The 18,803-nt window shown below is 46.3% G+C and overlaps 1 protein-coding gene across 4 annotated transcripts in view; it reads right to left on the bottom strand.

Annotated features, from left to right (window-relative positions):
- Positions 1 to 18,803, bottom strand: part of DVL1 (dishevelled segment polarity protein 1) — a 63,344-nt gene that overhangs the window by 13,159 nt on the left and 31,382 nt on the right. For all 4 annotated transcript variants that reach the window (XM_050322586.1, XM_050322587.1, XM_050322588.1 and 1 more), the window contains exons 3-6: positions 12,791 to 12,912; positions 10,018 to 10,130; positions 5,476 to 5,614; positions 782 to 875 (exon numbers count right to left, since the gene is read on the bottom strand). In XM_050322586.1, coding sequence (XP_050178543.1) covers positions 782 to 875; positions 5,476 to 5,614; positions 10,018 to 10,130; positions 12,791 to 12,912 — 468 coding nt within the window. The remainder of the gene's footprint in view (positions 1 to 781; positions 876 to 5,475; positions 5,615 to 10,017; positions 10,131 to 12,790; positions 12,913 to 18,803) is intronic.

Here is an 18,803-nt window from a genome sequence, read left to right as displayed (position 1 = left end):
AGATTTGTTCCCAAAACACACAGAGCACGTTCCTATATTGAGGCTTCTCAGCTGAACTTCACCTTGAATCCTTTCTGCTTCCTGACTGTGACTGACAGGCAAGCACTTAAATCCTAAAGTGGCCTGGTGCAGTGTGAATTATTGCATTCACAGCCCCTCCCTGAAGAGAGGGGTGAACAACATGATCTGCCAGGAAGTGAGAGGACAGACACTCCCCTGCCTCCAAAACTAAATACAAATGTGCTTCTCAAACACTACCCCAGTTCTTGGGATAAAATGTATGTGAGCTCATTCTTTAATGTGTGAAGACTGGTATTTATGGGAGAACAGAACAGTTATTCCAAGAGCCTGTCATTTAGGCCATCCTCATCCTGCTGCCTCAGGACTGGCACAGGAAAGGGTAAGAGGGAAGAGTACAGATTTCCTATAAATTTAGATTTCTCCTCCCAGCACAGTGCAGGTCTCAGTGATTTATACACCAGGCATCTGACACCCCTTCCCACATCAGGCAGTGGCATAATGGACCTTCTCCTGCAGGGACTGGTCTTGGAAAAGACAAGAAATGGCATCACCGACCAGCAAAAGGAAGAAAAGGAGAGGAGAAAAACTTGACTGTGGTGCTACAGAACTTCAAATGCAGAGATTTACCCAGACTGGAGCCAAAGGGAGCCTTTCCAAAGAATTCAACAGGCACAGACCTGCTCTGGATCCCTTCCTAAGCCATGAGCTACGCTCAGGAATCACGGTTCACCTCCCTGGAGAAGGATGGTGCCAACCTTACCCTGTCAATCTGCCGCATCCTTTGTTTCCTCCTCCTGCGTTTGTGCTTGCGGATGAGCCGGGATGAGGTGCTCTGCTCCGTGGAGCTACTCAACCTGAGGGGAAAGGAGAGCAGAGATGTCACCTCTGCACAGCTGAGCCATCTGCATTTCCCTGCCAGAAAAAAAAACCCCCAGGATGATTCCAAACGCAGGAGGGAGTAAATCCTGCCGGCACCATCAGCCGGTTTGCGAGAGCACGGAGAAGATTCCAGCCAAACTCCAGCAGGGATCAGAGGATAATTTAGTGGCTTCCTTTCTTTTGGGAGCAAGTCAGAGTGCAACCCTTCATGCCAATTTTTGTGAGTCTTGTCCTGGTGCTGCATTGTCTTCCACTGTTAAGAGGAACTTAAAGTTAAGGTTTGAACTCAGTGAAATAAAACAGCAACCGGTAACACCAAATAGTGACAGAGCAGCAGTGAATATGATTTACCTTCACATATTCTGTTAGTTTTACCTTGTTGTGGGGTTTTTTTCAGGCTCTTCAAACTTGTAGAACCTACATGTGCCACATTCTCCACAGAAATTCTTAAGATCCCTCTAATAGTTCAGAGCTTTAATCATCCTCAATTTACAGAGAGCGGAATGAGACTCAGAGAGACATAAATGGATTTGCCCAAATTAATTTCAGGAGCCTGGAACAAAGCCTAGATTTCTCAGATACCACTATAACACCACAGAGACATCTCCCCTCTATTTATTAAGTTAAGAATGAGGGGGGGAAAAAAAGTAATGCTCCATCATTAACCAAGATTAAAAAATCCAGCCCTGCACAAGGCAAGGAACCGAACTGGCACTGTCACAAAACAAACAGTGCCAGGCTCCTTCCCCAGTCTCTCCCAGTTCCAGCCACATGCAGGAATGTGAGAATACCTCAAGGAAGACTCAATACCAGGAGCTTGGTGTCATGAGATTCCAGCCCAGCTCAGGAAACCCACCGTGCATGGACTGTCCTCACTAAGGACACCAAGCTGAGCATTACAGATGCTGGAGCTGCTCGGAGGGTGTGAATCTCCTGACGTTCCCTTTGGGTTCACAAAACTATTTCAGGCATGTTAACCTCACACACTCCTTTTCCCCCCTGCCAGCAAGGCGAGTTCAAGAGCCAAGAGGTTGGGATTTGCAAAAAGAGATGAGAAATTCGATAATTCTCCGTCTGTGGGAAGAGCTCAAAGCACCTGGGTTTGGGAGGCTTCACCTTTCCAACAGGAAAAATAAGGAGGTCTCTCTCAGGGCTCCCAAAACTGGACTTGTTCAACACTTCCCACTCTCTCGACAGCACCAGCAAAGACTGACACAGAAGCATTTTACTACCAATATTCTCCCCTTTCCTATTTCTTCTCCCAATTTCTTTCTCCTCCTCTTCTCTCCCAGAATATCCCACCAGTAGGATTCAGCCAAAGCCTTCCAGCACTCAAGAATTTAGGGGAATCTGAGCAAAGGAAAGGTGTGTTGCTCTCAGTGAACCTGCTCTTTAAGAAGGGGATTTTCTTTTAAATTAAACCAGCAAAATCAGAGGGTTTTGGCAACCCTCTGAACTTCTGTTACCAGACGATGATAACATGTGCAAAGTGAAGTTCTTCTTTTTATGGTATTTTTTTTTCCATTCTACCCAATAGTAGAGTGGAAAAATGGGAATCAGCTCCTTCAAAAAGCCCCAGTTCAGGTTTAGTTCGAGACAGTATTTCAGGGAATTAACTCCTGGAGCTGAAAGAGTCTCTCCCATTAGCTGCACAAAATTGATGAGGCACTGCAGGAATATATTTACACCTATTTTCATGTAGCCATGCCACATTTCACCATCTCCCCTTGCAATTTCTATAAAACCAATAGCCTTAATGTATCCTTGCTGAATCCTTCATATTTTAGGATGCTAAATAACAGCTCAAACCTATTCTAATGAGAGGAAATATTTTGTTCTCTGAAGTATCCTCAGAAATGATTTCCAGCACTGACTACTGCCCAAAAATCCCTGACTGCACTTCTAACACAAAGGCTAATAAATCCCACAGAAGACTTTTTTTAAAATAATAATAATAATAATAATAATAATAATAATAATTTGACCAATCTATATCCCCCAAAGGAAGGGGGAAAAGGCAACATTTGTTAAACACAGCTTATCCATCCAGTTTAAAAGGAACTAATGCTAATTTCTTAAATGAGAAATAAACATCATCAATTTTCTGCAGTGAATTATTTTAGTTACACTGAACTGAGAACACCAGTTGCACACAGCTGACAATAATCCTACGGATGTCACCTCTCCTAGACCTTTGTTTGCTTAACAAAAATAAGGCTTTTACTGTAAAGTTCACGCTGAGCTCTCTACAGCAAACTCCTACCTGCAAACAACACGAGCACTCAATCATACCATCCCTTGATAAGAAAGCACACGAATTATTGTGCTCACACTGCCATTCTGTGCTGCCCTGCAATGCCTGTGAACAAGTCAATTCACCAAAAGAAGACATGACTCCTTCTCTCTAACTGAATGCAACAGATTCTCCTTGGACTGGGAACTGCCCAGCTCTGCTGCACTGCTCCAAGTTCAAAATAAAAATAACCCAGTGCCAAACACACAGAGTTAGAAAAGCATCCTCAACCTGCAACCTCTTCCGAGACAGCAACATCCTTCACATCTGATTTCTTCTCCCAGTGTGGCCTCCTCCCTGCACAATCTCCTCCACAAAGCAGGCTGTGACAGCAGAGTCCCTGAGCTGTTATTCCCCAAACTTACCCCCTTCCTGCCCGGGCTGCCTCCAGCAGCTCTGGAGCATTCTCGACGTGCTCTCTGCCTGCGCTCGCCTCGGAAGAAAAAACTTCTCCCTGCCAGCGCAATCTCTCATCTGCCTGAGAACACCATCCCTGGAACACAACAGCATACCTTGGAGCATTCCATGGAGTGGTTCTTCCTGACTAGCTGGCCTGGCAGCTGCTCCCTGTGCCAAGAGCTCCTGCCCCAGCCTCGAGAGGGAAAGGCTGAGCTGCAGCTTCGAAGAATCTCTTTATTCTCGGGGCAGGCGCAGGAAGTTCGACTTTATGAACACACAAAAGGTTTTGCTGGGTCTGCTCTGAAGTGCTTCAGTGCTAATCCTGCCCCACTGCACTGCTTGCTGCCATGGAAATGGTTAATTTATTTACCAGAAACCCCAAATCAGCTGCAGGGTTTGTTGCTGTTGTTGTTGTTTTTGTGGGTTTCATTTTTAGGGAGGGAAGGAGGGTTAGAAGCCCTAAAGGCTTTAGGGAGGCTGAGAGTGCATTCAGGTTAACTGCTGATCTTGCCAAGCCTTTATGCACATGAACATCCAGGTGAAGCACAAAGCAATTTTTTTTGTATCTTCAGGTGTTGGGAACTTCACCAGAGAATGCTGGAATGTTTTGGGTTGGAAAGGACCTTAATTCCAACCCCCCTTCCACGAGCAGGGACACCTTCTACTTCACTGCAACTGCAAAATAAATTCTTGAAACTAACACAGCACTAAATCTTCAATGATCATTTAGTTACCCCTTCAGCACATGGCCTTTAAGCAGAATTTGGAGGAACTGCTGTCCTTCAGCAGCTCTTTAAGCCCTGACCAACTGCAAGACCAAACAGGTCCACTGAGTTCCATAAGCTGATCGTGTTTGTAAACACAGCAAGTGCTTCAGTATCTCCAGGAGCTGCTCTTGCTGTTTGCATTCTACCTAGAATTTAGGAATATCCCATTGTACCTTTATTTGTTTTAGGCTGCAGATCTCTGTGAACCACCAAAGATCTACAGTCTTGTTCTCTGACAATTCACAGAAATCTGTAATGGGTTTTCAGAGCTCACAACAGCTCCAGAGACATTGCTTAGAGAATGCTGCCAGGAAAGGAAAGAGTATTTGTTTTGATTCATTTTACACCCTTAAAAATTAAGTATTTTAAATCCAAGAAATGTATTGGCTTATAAACCTTTTATGGAACAATGTTTTATAAACATATTATGGAAATGTCTTTAGAGATTTACAAGGATCTCTCCAAATGGAGAGGTATTTTTCAAGAAGTGAGGAATAACTCACAGAAAGACAGAAATAATGAAGAAGCCATAAATATATGGCAACCCAGCCTGCCTTTGCAATAGCATTAACTTTGATGAATTCCTGTGCTGCTCTCAGGTCTCAGACTATGCAATTACCCAGGAATTCCTTTATAATTCAGCTCTAGTGAAGTGCACACTTATTAAAAACCTAAGCTGAAGGTATTTTATTATAATATTCACACCTTTATAAATAGGTAGGCAGTTGCACACTGCTTTGATCTTCAAATGTGACCATTCTTGCTGTTGAAAGGAAAGGGCAGGAGCAGAATTTTCCTCTTTATTGGAGCAATGTTGGAGAGTGACCCTGTGACTGAGCTGGGCTCTTAGAGCAGAGATTCTACACAACAGGATGTTATTGATGAGTCAACAAGGCTGGAAAAGACCTCTGAGATCACCAAGTCCAACCTCTGACCCAACATCACCTTGTGTGCTGGACCAGGGCACAGAGCGCCACATGCAGTGCTCAAATCGTACACACCAGGGCAAAAAAGGAACGAAAAGGGGGAAGGAGAAGATCTAAATCAAGGCCAGAACCACAGTGGAGAGCCTGGAGAGAGATGCAAAGAGCTGCAGTGACCGTGGCAGTGCCCCACCTGCTCGTGTTGTCGTCGTCCTCGGAGTCGATGAAGCTGCTGGACTCCAGCTCACTGCTCATCATGGTGGAGGAGCTGTCGTAGCCAGGGGGGTGCTCACGGTGCCTGTCCAGCTTTGAGTGCCCATTGATCCGAGGGGCTGCCAAAAAATCACACGGGGTGGGGGCGTTATTAGGCAGGGAAGCAGTGGCACTGCGAGCAGCTGCAGAGGATCCTCATGCCAAAACCAAGCTGATCCCGTTCAACAGCTGGCAAATCTACTGTCCTGCCAGCCTTTTCCCTCACTTTTCCATCTGCCTGTGGCTCAGTTCGTGGACAAGTCACAAATGGATTGAGGCAGAAGGAGGAGGCATGAACAACTACTGTAAAGGTATCAGACAGCAATAAGAAAGGCCACGAGAAGTTGATGTCAGTGGTAAAGCCCCTGGGAAAGCAGCAGGTAACACAATCTGAGCCTGGTAGCACAGAAAACCTTAAAACAACCACCCTTATTTCTAGATATTCCAAAACAACCTGGTTTATGTAGATTAGAAGTGCTCACTATACCACTAATGCCTCCTGTTTATATTTTTCCCCTTTTTCCAGCTCTATCTTCTCTGTTATATTTCAAACAGCAAAGAAAGAAATGGGTTCAACTTCACATTTCCTGTTTGAATTAGATATTCTCTTACAGAAAAGCTCCTGTGCACTGCTCCAGTAGCTAAAAATTATTTTATCAGCCACTTAAACTTCAATTTTAGCTCTGTTTTGTACACCACAAACAGCACCAGGCAGCTTTGAACTCACGAGAAAGGTGTCCTGTGTCATTAAGGTGTGCATTTAAACAAATAAAAAGGTTTTCCTTATTTCTCCACCCAAACAAAATTCCCTTTTCCCAGATCTTCTAATTTTAGCCAGCACAGTTTGGGGGCGGGGAGGTTGGGAAACATAACTGGGTGAGTACTTTGACAAAGCAGTGTAAGGAGTTTATTCACAAAATACTCTCACCTATCTCCAAGTTTTAAGGAAGTCCCAACCAGAATCATTCCCTGCTCTGGTTCAATGCCTGTCCCACTAATGACCAGGGACTTTCTGCCCTGCTGACCCCCTGCCCCTGTTTCTTCCTTGGAGGAATGACAAGAGTTCACTGGGCCCATCTGACAAAAGCCTTTGAGTGTCTCACAGAGATGACAATAAAGCATAGCCTGGGAGGGTAAAATATGTCCTCCTTGACTTTTATCAGCAGCAGAGTAGGCCCTGCCTGAGGGACAGAAGCACATCAAAGACCAAATCAAAGCAGCCTCGAAAGCAGAAAGGGAAGAGCAGCATCTGCTCAAGGAAGGTGTAGAGAGGGTTCTGTGATACTGCAGAGAACAAGGGTGTCTCAGGGAGAAGGCACATCCAAGCTCCCAGTTAAGAGGAAAAACAACTGCCCTCCCAATCCCTTCCAGTGCAGGAAGTCTTTACCAGTTATTAACAGAAATATGTTCCCAGTTTCTCAATAAAGACTCATAACTCCTCTGGGTGCAGGGCTCTTCCCTGCTATGCAAGTAGGGGAGAATCATGAGATTGTCCACTCCTGCTTTATGCCTGCACCCATGGCCAAGCTCTAGCCCTGCATCCTGCTTTGCCTTGTGTTTGAAGTTCTTTGGAACCCTCAAACAGCCTCTAATCACTCCACCAAAGACAGGCTTCAAGTTCCCACTGCAACTGTTCTCCAGTTCCAGCCCTTCTTCAGATTCCTCGGCACCCCCTGTGGTAAAAAAATCCATATATTGCAGCACTGAGTGGAAAGCTGCAACAGCTCCTCTTCCCAAACGTTTGGGGCTCTACAAGCCAGCCCACATGAAGAGCTTCTCAAGGCACAGGCCATTATGTGGCATTTTTCAGCTGGCTGCACAACAGTTCAGTTCACCCCACGGCGAGCTGGGTGTCGAAACACCAGCGTCGACACTTGACATCTGCAGACCTGTCAGGGACCGAGCAGGAGCTCCAAAACATCCCTCAACGCCAAAGGAAACTTGTCCCTTAATTACCTCCCTAATTAGAGCTTCCATAGGCCCCTTTCCCACTCGTCCACTGAGCAGACTGACACCGGAGCTTTGTTCTGCCCAGCGAGGGGTCCCCAGAACATGTGCCAGGCAGACCTCCCACGTCCCTAATTAAGATCCTCACTCTACTTTCACTTAATAGGACTTTGTCAGCTTTCCAAAGCAACTTTTTTTGTTGCTTGAAGAGACAAAGCAGAGCCCTGGCATGCTGGTTTCTTTTCCAGACCAGCTTTCCTGAAAGATTTCCTCAGTTCGTATCTGCAGTGTCACAAACCTCCAGAAGCACGTGGATTAACAGAAGAGGTTTATTGTGTTCCTCAAGCCACCACCTTGTGGGTATCACTTGGGAATCAGAGAATATTCAAGCACAGGAGAAGACACAAGCATTCATTGCCTCTGCACTTAAAAAGAGGAGCATCTTTTAAAGGAAATGGGTGGAAGAGTTTACAAATGCCCCAAGCCTGTGTTGTTATCTGAGTGGATCCCTGGTCTAGCAAATCACAGCCCCTCCTGCTGCAAAATCCTTTTTGCATTTTCAATGGGAAGAGGTGTGAAAACGTTGTCAGATCACCAGGTGTGTCCACATCTTCCAGGGCCATCAATATTTATGATGGCCTCTCTCTCTCTCTTTGTGTGTCTGTAACTGCCCAGCAGCAATTCAGCAGAAATAGCTTTTCTGAGATGAGTAATCCTGCAACAACGAAGGAAAACATACAGGCTGGTTTGGTGAACAACCCACCCATGATACCACACTTTTAATTACCACCTGGTTAACTTCCCATCACCCAGGCTCCAAGGCAAACCCGAAAGCCTCTGCAAGAGCCCAGCTGCAGGTCAAGCCCAGACTGTCAGACTGAGAGCTGGCAGAGCTTTTCAATAAAATTAGGAAATAATTTTTGCGAATTACAACGGAAAGTAGGACAGAAAAGCTTCGTTTTGCTTCCCTTCTCTTCCCAGCCCTGGGGTTGTTCCAGGTCAGAAGAAGATGCTCGGTTCAGCTGAGCCTCTGGGATCAGTGGGCTCAGCCTCAATGTGTCTACACCTCCACAGCTCCCAAACGGCTCATTAGCACCTTCTCTCACTTCACCAGGTTGAAGTGAAGGCTGTAACACACTGCTCATGTTTTCCTGAGGATCGAGTGCTCCTCTCCCTTTGCAGAGTACCCAGGGAAACCCTCACTGCAGGTAATTCTTCTGTCCTTCACACCAACAAACATTGAGTGAGCTCAAACATTGACACTTCACCCAACAGTCACAAACACTCCGTGGTCAGGTTATTGGGCAGGGCCCTCCCCGTGTCTCTGCAATAACACCTCTGGAACAAACCTGTGAGTAATGCAGGGCTCCAAGGAGATCCCTCGTCCTGCCCCTCCAAAACTACCAGAGCTGTAATTTTGGTATTATTCAAACGAGTCCCTGCAGGACCAGATCAAACACTCTCACTGCATTCCCTTCTTTCTGCAGGGAAAGGAGGAATTACCACTGTTTCATAATGAGCTGCCCCTGGAAGAGCTGTGATCCAGCTGTCACACCCTGCTGCCCTTTCCCCATCCTTGCCCCCCTTTCCCCAGGACTGTTCCCCCATTTTACATCCAACTGCGCTCCACACAAACAAGACACCAAGACTCAAGAAAAGAACAATCCCTGTTATGTAAAAGCCTTAAAATCCTCTCCAGAATTAGGGTATTTCCCTTCTTTTAGTATTTTCAAGTGGCCATTCAGGACACAGTGCTCAACTGTGCACTTTAGGGATGCTTTCCACTGAAAACAACAAACTGGTGTGTTATTGTATGTATTGTATGTCATTAGTGACAAATAAAATACTGTTATGACCACAGAAACACGATGGAAATTAAACAAGATATTTTGAAGATACAGCAGTTACCACTGTTTTGTGCATGTTAACCAAAGTCACCTGCTTCAGGTAGAAGAAGGTTCAAGTATTGCAGATTCTGGACCATTTTAAACTCAATGGGTGGCACCTATTAATTCTTAATTAAGCCTGGAAATTCTTGTCTGGCAACGAATGAAAAAAACCAGGCTTACTTTGATGTACAGACTAGAGGCATGAGATGGAATTCTGCAGTTTATTTGTGTACTTTGGGTGTATTTAGATATTTAAAAAAAAGATCTCCAGGGCCAATGTTACATCAGCATAAAACACCATGGCTGATCTGAGCCTTGAGAAACCAACAGTTAGTCCTCTCCAAGCCACTCATCTCCTAATGCTACAGAAAGCTCTGAATGTTGTCAAAAATAATCTCTCTGCCACTTTACTGTAGGTTGTCCAGACCTCTCGGAAAACGCTGAGCTTCAAAGAGTTTCAAAGCAATTATCAAATTATTCCATTAAAATAATCACAGTCCCTGAGAGCACACAGGAACGCAGACACAAGTCTCCTGGGCAGCATTCAAGGCAAAAGCAACTGCTGCTCTGAAAGACTGTCAGGAAAATTGTTCTTTCTGAATGAAAAAAAAAGGAAGGGAAGGGGTCGGAATTGAGCCAGGACTCACCATCCTCGTGCCCTTCCCTGTTCCTCCGCCGGTGCCTGTCCCGCCGGTGGCTGATGACTGACTCTGTCCCTGTGTCATTGTCCAGGCCATCCCTGCTGCTGGCAGCGTTGGGGCTGTCACAGAACAGAGAGGAACAAACACCAAAGTCATCCCTTCGTTCTTCTGTTTCAGCAAAAACAGTTGGTTTGGAAGCCAGAAAACTGTTCTGCACCACCCACCCCCCACCCAGCCTGGCTCTGCCCACCCCAAAACCACCTGGGGGGTGAAAACAACAATTCCACATCCACGCCCCGGGACACACGGTGCTGTTTTCAAACAGTGCAAGTGTCACTCCAACAGTGGAAGGGTTATTTTCAAACGCCCTGGGACACACAGTGCTGCCTGCACGAGCATCTGCACATCTCCGTGACGTGGGAGAAGCTGCCCCAAGGCTCCTGCCTGACATTTCCACAGGAGGGAGAGAGGGACTGATGGGCCAAGGGGAGGGATCGTTCTGGCACGTGCTGAGCTCCCAACCACAGGGCAGAAGCTCCTGCAGCTCACTGGCCACTTTTAATGTAGAGCACTGACCTTGAAGGTTGAAGTCCTGCAAGTCACAGCAGAGCTGAAAATAATTAAGTGTGTAGAAGCACAGAATGCTCTGTGCTAAAAAGCTCATCCCGTTCCACCCCCTGCCATGGGCTGGGACACCTTCCACCAGCACAGGTTGCTCCAAGCCCTGTCCAACCTGGCCTTGGACACTTCCAGGGATGGGGCAGCTACAGCTTCTCTGGGAATTCCTAAGCATGGGAGTCACTAATTCATCACTCCTAGAACTCCCCGAGGCTGGAGAACACTGCCCTGAGCGTTTTACACAGGGAATTAAACCCCCAGCAATCCAACCAGCCAGCCCCTGGACCCAGAACTGGTTGTGTGTAAGCAGGACTATGGAATGTTATATTTAAGAAGCCTTTGTGCCTCCTGCACACCCACACACTTTCTGGGCAGGAAGGAAATAAATGTGCCCACCACAGAAGTTAGGAAATCGAGGTTGTGGTGGGAGAAAACCTTTGCCTGCACATCTGAAGCCCTGCCAAAACGCCAGGCTGCCTTTCAGCGCTTGTCACACCTTATGTTTGCACTTTTGGTTTGGCTGAAAAGGGGGAGAGGGGGTGGCAGATCCCTCAGGTCACCCTCTTGAGGCTCTTGGACATCCCAGCAGCACCATCTGCTGACTCCACTCGTAATTCCCACTCCCGAATCGCTTCCTGGGCTAAACCCGCCCACAAAAGGTGGTTTATTCCCTAACAAAGGGTGCAAAAGGAACTCACAGCTGGTGCTTCTTTAATAAATAAGGCCCCAATCAACACTGAAGGAGGAAGGCAGGAGATGACACATCTCTGGCAGCTCAAATAGCATTAAAAAAAAAAAATCTCAGGGATTTAGGAATCAAGGAGGTAAACCACACTTAGTGCAGAATCACCACAGCAAAATCCCAAGAAACATCATTTTCCAAAATTTCTGGAGGACAACAGTCAGGATTCAGGTTCTGGTAGCCAGGCTTTACAATTAAAAAGACTTGAGCAGCTCAAGTTTACCCAAGAGAAACAAACAATTTCAAAACCCAGTGGATTCTTTATCACTTGGAATCTTTAAACTTGGAATGGGTGTGTTTTAAAATTAAATTCTACCAGTGAAACAGAATTTAGGGCCTCATGCAGAATGGCTGAGATACTCTGCCCCAAGTTATGGACATAAACTTAGGCCATTATTTCATAAAACACAACAGCAAAAACCACTGTAACATGTTGAGATGTTCAGCTGTGAAGAGAAGAACCTAAAAAGGCATTAAGGCAGAACAAGTTTTAGCCCACAAGATCTCCCCACAAGCCAGATTCCCTAATGCACTTTAAGAAAGAAAACAAGAAAGAAACAAGGGGTAGGGAGAGAGTGTCTGACTTCCAGGGTGGTTTGTTTGTTTGTTTGTTTTTAAATAAAGGTTGATCTCAGAGCTATTCCATGCAGGTTTAGGTTGGAAAGACAAAGAACTGGTTCTATTTTCTGGTCACATGCACTGGCAGAGGCCTCTCCCAGGCAATTCCTGAACACAGGAGGGCAGCACAGCCCTTGCAAGACACGCTGTCAGGTATTTCCCAGGATTTCTCGTCCCCTCTAGAAGGCTTTTATCTGTAAAAACACTCACACACAACACTAAGGGCTCTCCCAGGGAATAGTGAGCCCAGATATCAGTGGAAACAACCAGGCAAATCAAGGCCACGTTTCCTTCTCCAAACACAGGCTGAGATCTCAGTTAGAACCAGCTTTAAATCCTGCCTAAATTCCAGGGCCCTCCCTGAAAATGAAGGTATTTTCAGGACACCCATTGGATGGACACAGGGAACAGGAAATAACAAAGCTCCCACTAAAGCAGATGATTCCCAGTCTGGCCACACACAGAGCTCTGGCAGCCTCTGGCTGGACCATGGAGGAGGCATTATTCCTCATGGAAATTTTTTCCTCCTGATAGCAGCGTTCTGCTGGCTCTGCACACTCCATAATTACACACAAACACCCTAATAAGTTGTCATCCATCCACCACAGAAAGCATTTTGGGCTCCCTCGCCGCTTAACTCTTCCACAATGGCTTTGAAAATGAGGTATTTTGGATGTTTATTTCCATTTCCCTTTCAATGCCTCGAGTTGTTATTTTTACAGCAACAACAACTGCAGCAGCAGGAGAAACAAACAGGCAGGAATTGCAATTTAATAAATAAATGAGACAATTTGCCCTTACTGGAAGGATGGAGGGCGGGAGTCTCCGATGCCTCCTGTCCTCTCGAGGGGTGGTGGAAGGTCTGTGTGGCTCTCAGTGCACTGGGAACCCGTGTCAGAGTGAGAACTTTCAGCCAGGACCAGCTGTCAAGAGGGAAAATAAAAAAAAAAGAGAATTACCCACATTTCTCCACTCTGACATAGAGAGAAAATTCACAGCCTAGTCTGGCCCGACCCCAAATCTCCGAGTTGCCTGAATTAAAACCCAAATCCACCCAACCTCAACAGCCATTTACACTTTAGGGGAGGACCAGATTCCTGATGTTCATTCTGCTCATCTCTTGTGCCTGTTTTATCTCTCAGTGTTCCCTTAAGGCAGAGCTGCAGGTAGGAAAAGGCTTTTTCCAGCCGTGCCATAAAAGCAGGATGTGCAGTGAGCACTGTTCTGTAATTCCTGAGGACCTGAAAACCTGGACAAAATGGGGAGCTGTCACCTTCAAAACTCCTCTGACACTGGCACTGGCATTCCTGGAAGCTGGAGGGGCCTGGCAGCCTTTCAGCCAGGCTGGAAGGGAAGGCTGCAGAGCACCCAAAACACACACACACACAGAATCCACCTGGAAACTGGGAATTTAGAGACACGCTGCAACAATCCATCTTCTCATTCCAAACACCACATGTCTACACACAGCCTGGTGAGCTTGGGAATTATTACATATTCCAGTCCTGTCACGAGGCAGGATGTAAATTCTGCACGGAACAACCGATGCCATCAACATCCTCAATCATTAACAGGGATGCTCCTGGATAATGGATCACAGGCACGGCCGTGGCACACGAGGGGTTCACTACACTCAGTCTTGCTCCCAATAAATTCAGGGCATCCATCTCCACTCAGCACTCCCAGGGTGACATCTTTAATCAGCAGATAGACAAGAGAAAGAAGAATTTGAGTCTCTTCCCCTCCCCACCCTCCTGGTTTGCAGCTCATTTTAATACACTGATTGACAGAGGATCTCAGATTTTACTTGATTCTACCCACTTATCTACTGGCTAGGACCTACTTTTCTGTGTTTAAAAAAGAAATAGTATTTTAAACAGGCAGAGATCCTTTGTGTTCAAGAATCCTTTTGTACATCCAGTGGAAACTGGTTTTCCACATTATTTTTGTTTTTAAATCTTACTAGTGCTGGGAAAGAGCTGAAATGCACACCCAGGAACCAAAGAGAGCAGGTCCCTCCTCTGTCAATGACTCAGGGAATATTTTATCATGAAATCAGCGGTTTTGCCTCAATTTTCTAACCTAGAAAGGCAGGACACCACCAATTTTGCACAAGATTGAGATGAAAGCAATCAACCTGCCTAAATGCAACCTGAACCCCAGGGGGCAAGAACCATCCACTGCAGAAAAACAAACATGCTCTGATCCAAGACTCCTTTTAATTTATCTCTGCAAACAGAACATGATGATTCCCAATTAGCAGTCCCAGTTCTAATTCAGCTTTACCTGCTGGATTAAGTGGTTATATTTTATTTAAAAGCCTAAAAGGGGGAGAAAGAGATCCCAGTTCTCTACTGTTCAAGCAGGAAGGCAGATGACCAACCTGAGTAAAATGAAAAGAGAATTCCATGAGCTGAAGGACCGAGTTCTCATTTTAAGTGACTCTACAAAGAACATTCTCCCACTGAACTGGGAGAATTTTGCATTTCCTGTGCAAAAGGTGCATTTCCACAGTCCATTGACCACTTTCTGGCCATCATCCACAGAAATCAGACTTGAACTACAGGCCTGGAGGTGACCAGGGTTATATCCTGTCACCAGTCCCCTGAGCCCTCAAATCACTTGGCCAAGTCTCCTTAAACAACACAATTATAAGGTCTTTAATTAACTAAGTGCTCAATTAATGATATATTTAATACCTTTCACTGAGAAGCAACAGGGCCTCAGCTCTTCCCTTTATTTTTAGCTGTGTAAGAACTGGAGTATAAGAGGCTCCAACAATAACTGGTTAATTTATTGAGGACTAATTTTAATCTAATGATTAGATGGATGCTGGCTTTTAAAGAAAAGGATGGAGAAGGACCAGGATAGGAGGGCACTGGCATTCCAGATGCAGTGCATTATTCCTAAGAGCATAACCCATAAATATGAGAAGGGAAACACATACAGGCTGTCAAAAAGGAACTGCCTGGAGACAGAACAGTTCTCCAGCACCACATGGAGTCAGCTGCATTATTCAAACTCTTATCACCAAAGCAAGAGCAACAGAGGAAACACTGAAGGGAAAAACAACACAAGCTTCTCCTAATAACTTGATAATTAAGGCTTCTTTCTTTCAGGTGGGGGAGTTAAAGGGAGATGTTTAGAAAGTATGTTGGCATTATGGAGATGCAAGGATGGCTCTGAGCGTGGCTCATCCCCTGAGGAATCTCTCTGCCAGGGCTTTCACTGACAAAAATCAAACCAGGGGATAAAAAGAGGAAAAAAGAAAGAGGGAAAAAAAAAAGATGAAACTGGGTGTAAGGGAGATCTACACCCTCCACACTCTGGATTGTAGCAAGTTCTGCAAACAAGCACTTGGCACAAGGTTTTTGGGGGCAGGATAACAGGTCCCTCCTTTGGGTTTTTCTGCTGATGACAAGCCCTGACTCCAAGACAAATCCCTTCCATATTTCTGGGTATTTGCTCTTGAGCCTTTCCCTGCTCCTGGAAGAAGAAGCCCTGGCAATGCAGGACCCCAGGTGAAGGGAAACCCAGCTGATGGAGGCTGTGGGTCACCCTGGGAGTGCTGCTGAGCAGGGGCAAATTCCACCCCAGCCAAGCAACTCCTCGGGAATGTTTGCCCTGGGCTGTGATTTCCTGAAGGATGAGGCACTGGGTACCCACTTCTTACTCACCTGCAGTGGGATTAAGAGTCACAAACACCCTCAGACATTGCCATTACCATTACAAAGGGGAAAAGGCTGCAGAAATTACCCACACTGATCTTAAAGCCACCTTCAGGAATTAAATCACCTTGAACTTGAATCAGTTCAGTACCAGACAGAGTGAACTCCAGATACATTTGAACTCAAGAAAACACACTGGCAGCATCCCCTGTTTCTGAGCAGCTTGGTAATCCCAGATAGACATCTTTCACGTTTCAAGCAGCAAATCACAAGCACAACAGCCACGATAACGGGGTGGCCAGGGCAGATATCCCCATGTTCACCTTCCCAAAACAAGATCCAGGTCGTGCTGGCTGTGCTTGCTTGGTGCAGGCACTTCCACACAAAGCACACTTGAATTCACAGACACATCCTTTGGGCTGAAATTTTGCCCCTGAGGAATAATAATAAATAAATAAACCCAGGAAGGAGTGTAACAGTTTGAACAGGTTGCCTAAGGTGATCTTACTCTTATGATAAGCAGGACCTGGGAGCTCCTGCAAGAGGACCCGAGTTCAGAGGTTTAAGCAAGAGATCTTGAAGCAATTAAGTTGTTAAAACAAGACACAGACTGTCCACATCTATGTCTGGCTACGAGTGGAGCAGTTGCCCTTCATCAGAGCTTTCCTTCCTGACTTACTGTGTTCAAGAGCCCTGAATATAAATGGATGGCTGCAGACCAAATTAAGTAAAAAAAAAAAAAAAGAAAGAAAAACCACCCCAAAAGAGCATCAGAACAACATTTGTTGTGCTAGAAAAGAAAATCTGCAGCAGAAGATGGCACATGCAGCAAGACTGTTCTGCTTGCACTGCCTGGTTTATTCTTCCCACAAATCCAAGGGATCAGAAAGGTGGTGGAACAGCTAACTCCATGGAATCCTGGGCTCAGCTGGAGCTTTGTGGTGGGCAGCAGCCCTGCCTCTGTCAGGGCAAATGCCTTCAGTTTGGTGAGGGTTCATCAGCGACTGCAGACGGGGAAGAATTTTGGGGGGTGTGCACTTGGACATGTCCTTGCCCTGGCAATTCCAACGTGGAATTGCTGCTCCCTGCCTTGCTGGGCCACCTGAAGTCCCTCATTTCTCCCACCAACGAGGCTGTAAATCACTATTAAGATAAATTCTGTCCTTTTCTTTGATGAGCCAGGGTAGGAACTAAGCCCTCCAATACTGCACCCCTCTGAATGGCAGAGGTAATGCCACAACACAGACTGCCCAGTGTTTGCAGGAGAAAGGCAGTGCCACAGGCAGCTCCCTGGCCACGAGCCAGCCCTGATAATTACATTTCACCCATCGAGCCTCCCCTGCAGTTCTGACTGGCAGGAGCATTTTAATGGGTTTCTCTGCCCGCACTGTGCTGGTACTGTGTGCTGCTCAGGAGCATGCCTGTGGGCTGGGAAACAGCTGCTGGGTCCCACCCAAAGGACTGCATTTCCATGTGAAACGGGGATGTCTCCCTGTGTGGGGCACATGGAGGAAGTTCATAAAGAAGTGTGGAACTAATTGCAACTGTTGATTCAGCTCATTCCATCCTCCTGAACGCCGTTTGTTTTTGCAACTGAGGTCCCACCACCACACTCCCCACGAAGTCCTTCCCAGGAAGTGGAGAAAGCATAGCAAGCCTGGCATGTTAGAAAAGAAATTTATGTTCTCTTGATATCCCCAGTGATTCCCACACAGCCACTTCCAATCCGTGGCAGGACGAACAGCAGTGAGCTGTGCAGGCCACAAACCCTGCAGCTCGTTCATGCTGAGAAAAAAAAACTCCTGTTTCCTTCTGTGCTGGAGAAGGTTCCAGCATTTCCAGCAAGAAACAAGGCTGAAAACCAGTTCTATTGGAACTTGTTTGCAGAAGTAAGTGCTCAGCTCACTGCCTGTGTCAACACCAGGCTTCCAGACACCATTATTGCTCCTGATCTTCAGTGACTCTTTGGAACAGTTGTTTCACCTCCCTGGAGCTCCATTTCCCCTTTTCTCCTCTACACCATGTTTGATTCTGATTTCTAACTAATTATGGCAAGGCCTGCCTTTCACTGAGCTCAGAAGACATCTGAACAAACTCCCCAGAGGTGCTGAGCCAGCCCAAGGAATCACCTGGGTAGCATCCCTGGATGGGGACACCAGAAAAGAACCAGCCTGGGAAGGGGAAAGAGCAACACTCTGCTCTCATATCCCCACCTGCCTAAACATTTATTAATTTATCAGCAGGAAAACTACAATATTTAAATTCTCACTGAGAGCAGCAGCAGCAGCTCCTGGTGTTGGGACCGACACCAGCAACTAAAGAAACACCCGAAAAAAGAGCCGTTTATATTTCTGACAGCAACTTCAGAGCAGCCACATTTTATCTGCAAGTTGAAAGTAATTACTTCCCATACAGTCACAGGCATCTCGAGTCCCCAGCCAAGGCTTCAGAGACGTGGCCCATTATCCACACGAAGGCTGCTCCCACAGGACCAATTGCAGAAAAGGCTTTGCTGATGAGGCCCTGTATTCCAGCAGGAATTCTGTCAAAGGCACCAGGACTCCAGCGCTGCTGGAAGGCCTGGAAAAGCCCATCAGGAAAGGGCTGTTTATTTGAGTAACAAGAAATTGTCTTATGCTGGGCAGATCAGGCTCCAGATGGAGGAGGGTTTATGTGATGTGTGAAGAGACTGAAATCAGCTCGGTTTTAGACAGAAGAGATCACCAGAAATCTGCTTCTGTGGGTTTTCCTTCTGTGCACTTTGCTCAAGATGACTGAACAGTCCCGAAGCTCCTGTGCTGCCCTGTTAAGTGGCTCTACCCAACGGGGTTAATTGTAATTGCAAATCCAGCCTCTCAAAAGCTTATGTACAAACAGGACAAGTGTTATCTGCTGGCACCCAGATAATGGAGAAGAAAAACCAGGGAAAGCCTCACAGAAGGCTATGACATCACTGGCAGCCAATAGGAAACGCTGCACATTCCCAGCAGCCAGGCAAGGGATTGTTCCCAGATGTTGTAAATCCTTCCTAAAAGACACAGATAACAGCCAAGCCAGCTGCTGGCACAGCCCTCCCTCCTGGCTCTGACCTGGCAGCACCCACGAGCCAGTTCTTTCCACTGCCTGGACCACGCAAAGAGAACAGA

The sequence above is a fragment of the Myiozetetes cayanensis genome, unplaced genomic scaffold (genome assembly GCF_022539395.1).
Source record: "Myiozetetes cayanensis isolate MyiCay16 unplaced genomic scaffold, myiCay2020 scf28, whole genome shotgun sequence".
Lineage (NCBI taxonomy): Eukaryota > Metazoa > Chordata > Aves > Passeriformes > Tyrannidae > Myiozetetes > Myiozetetes cayanensis.
The sequence above is the reverse complement of the archived record's forward strand: the minus strand, read 5'-3'. Positions and strand labels throughout refer to the sequence as shown.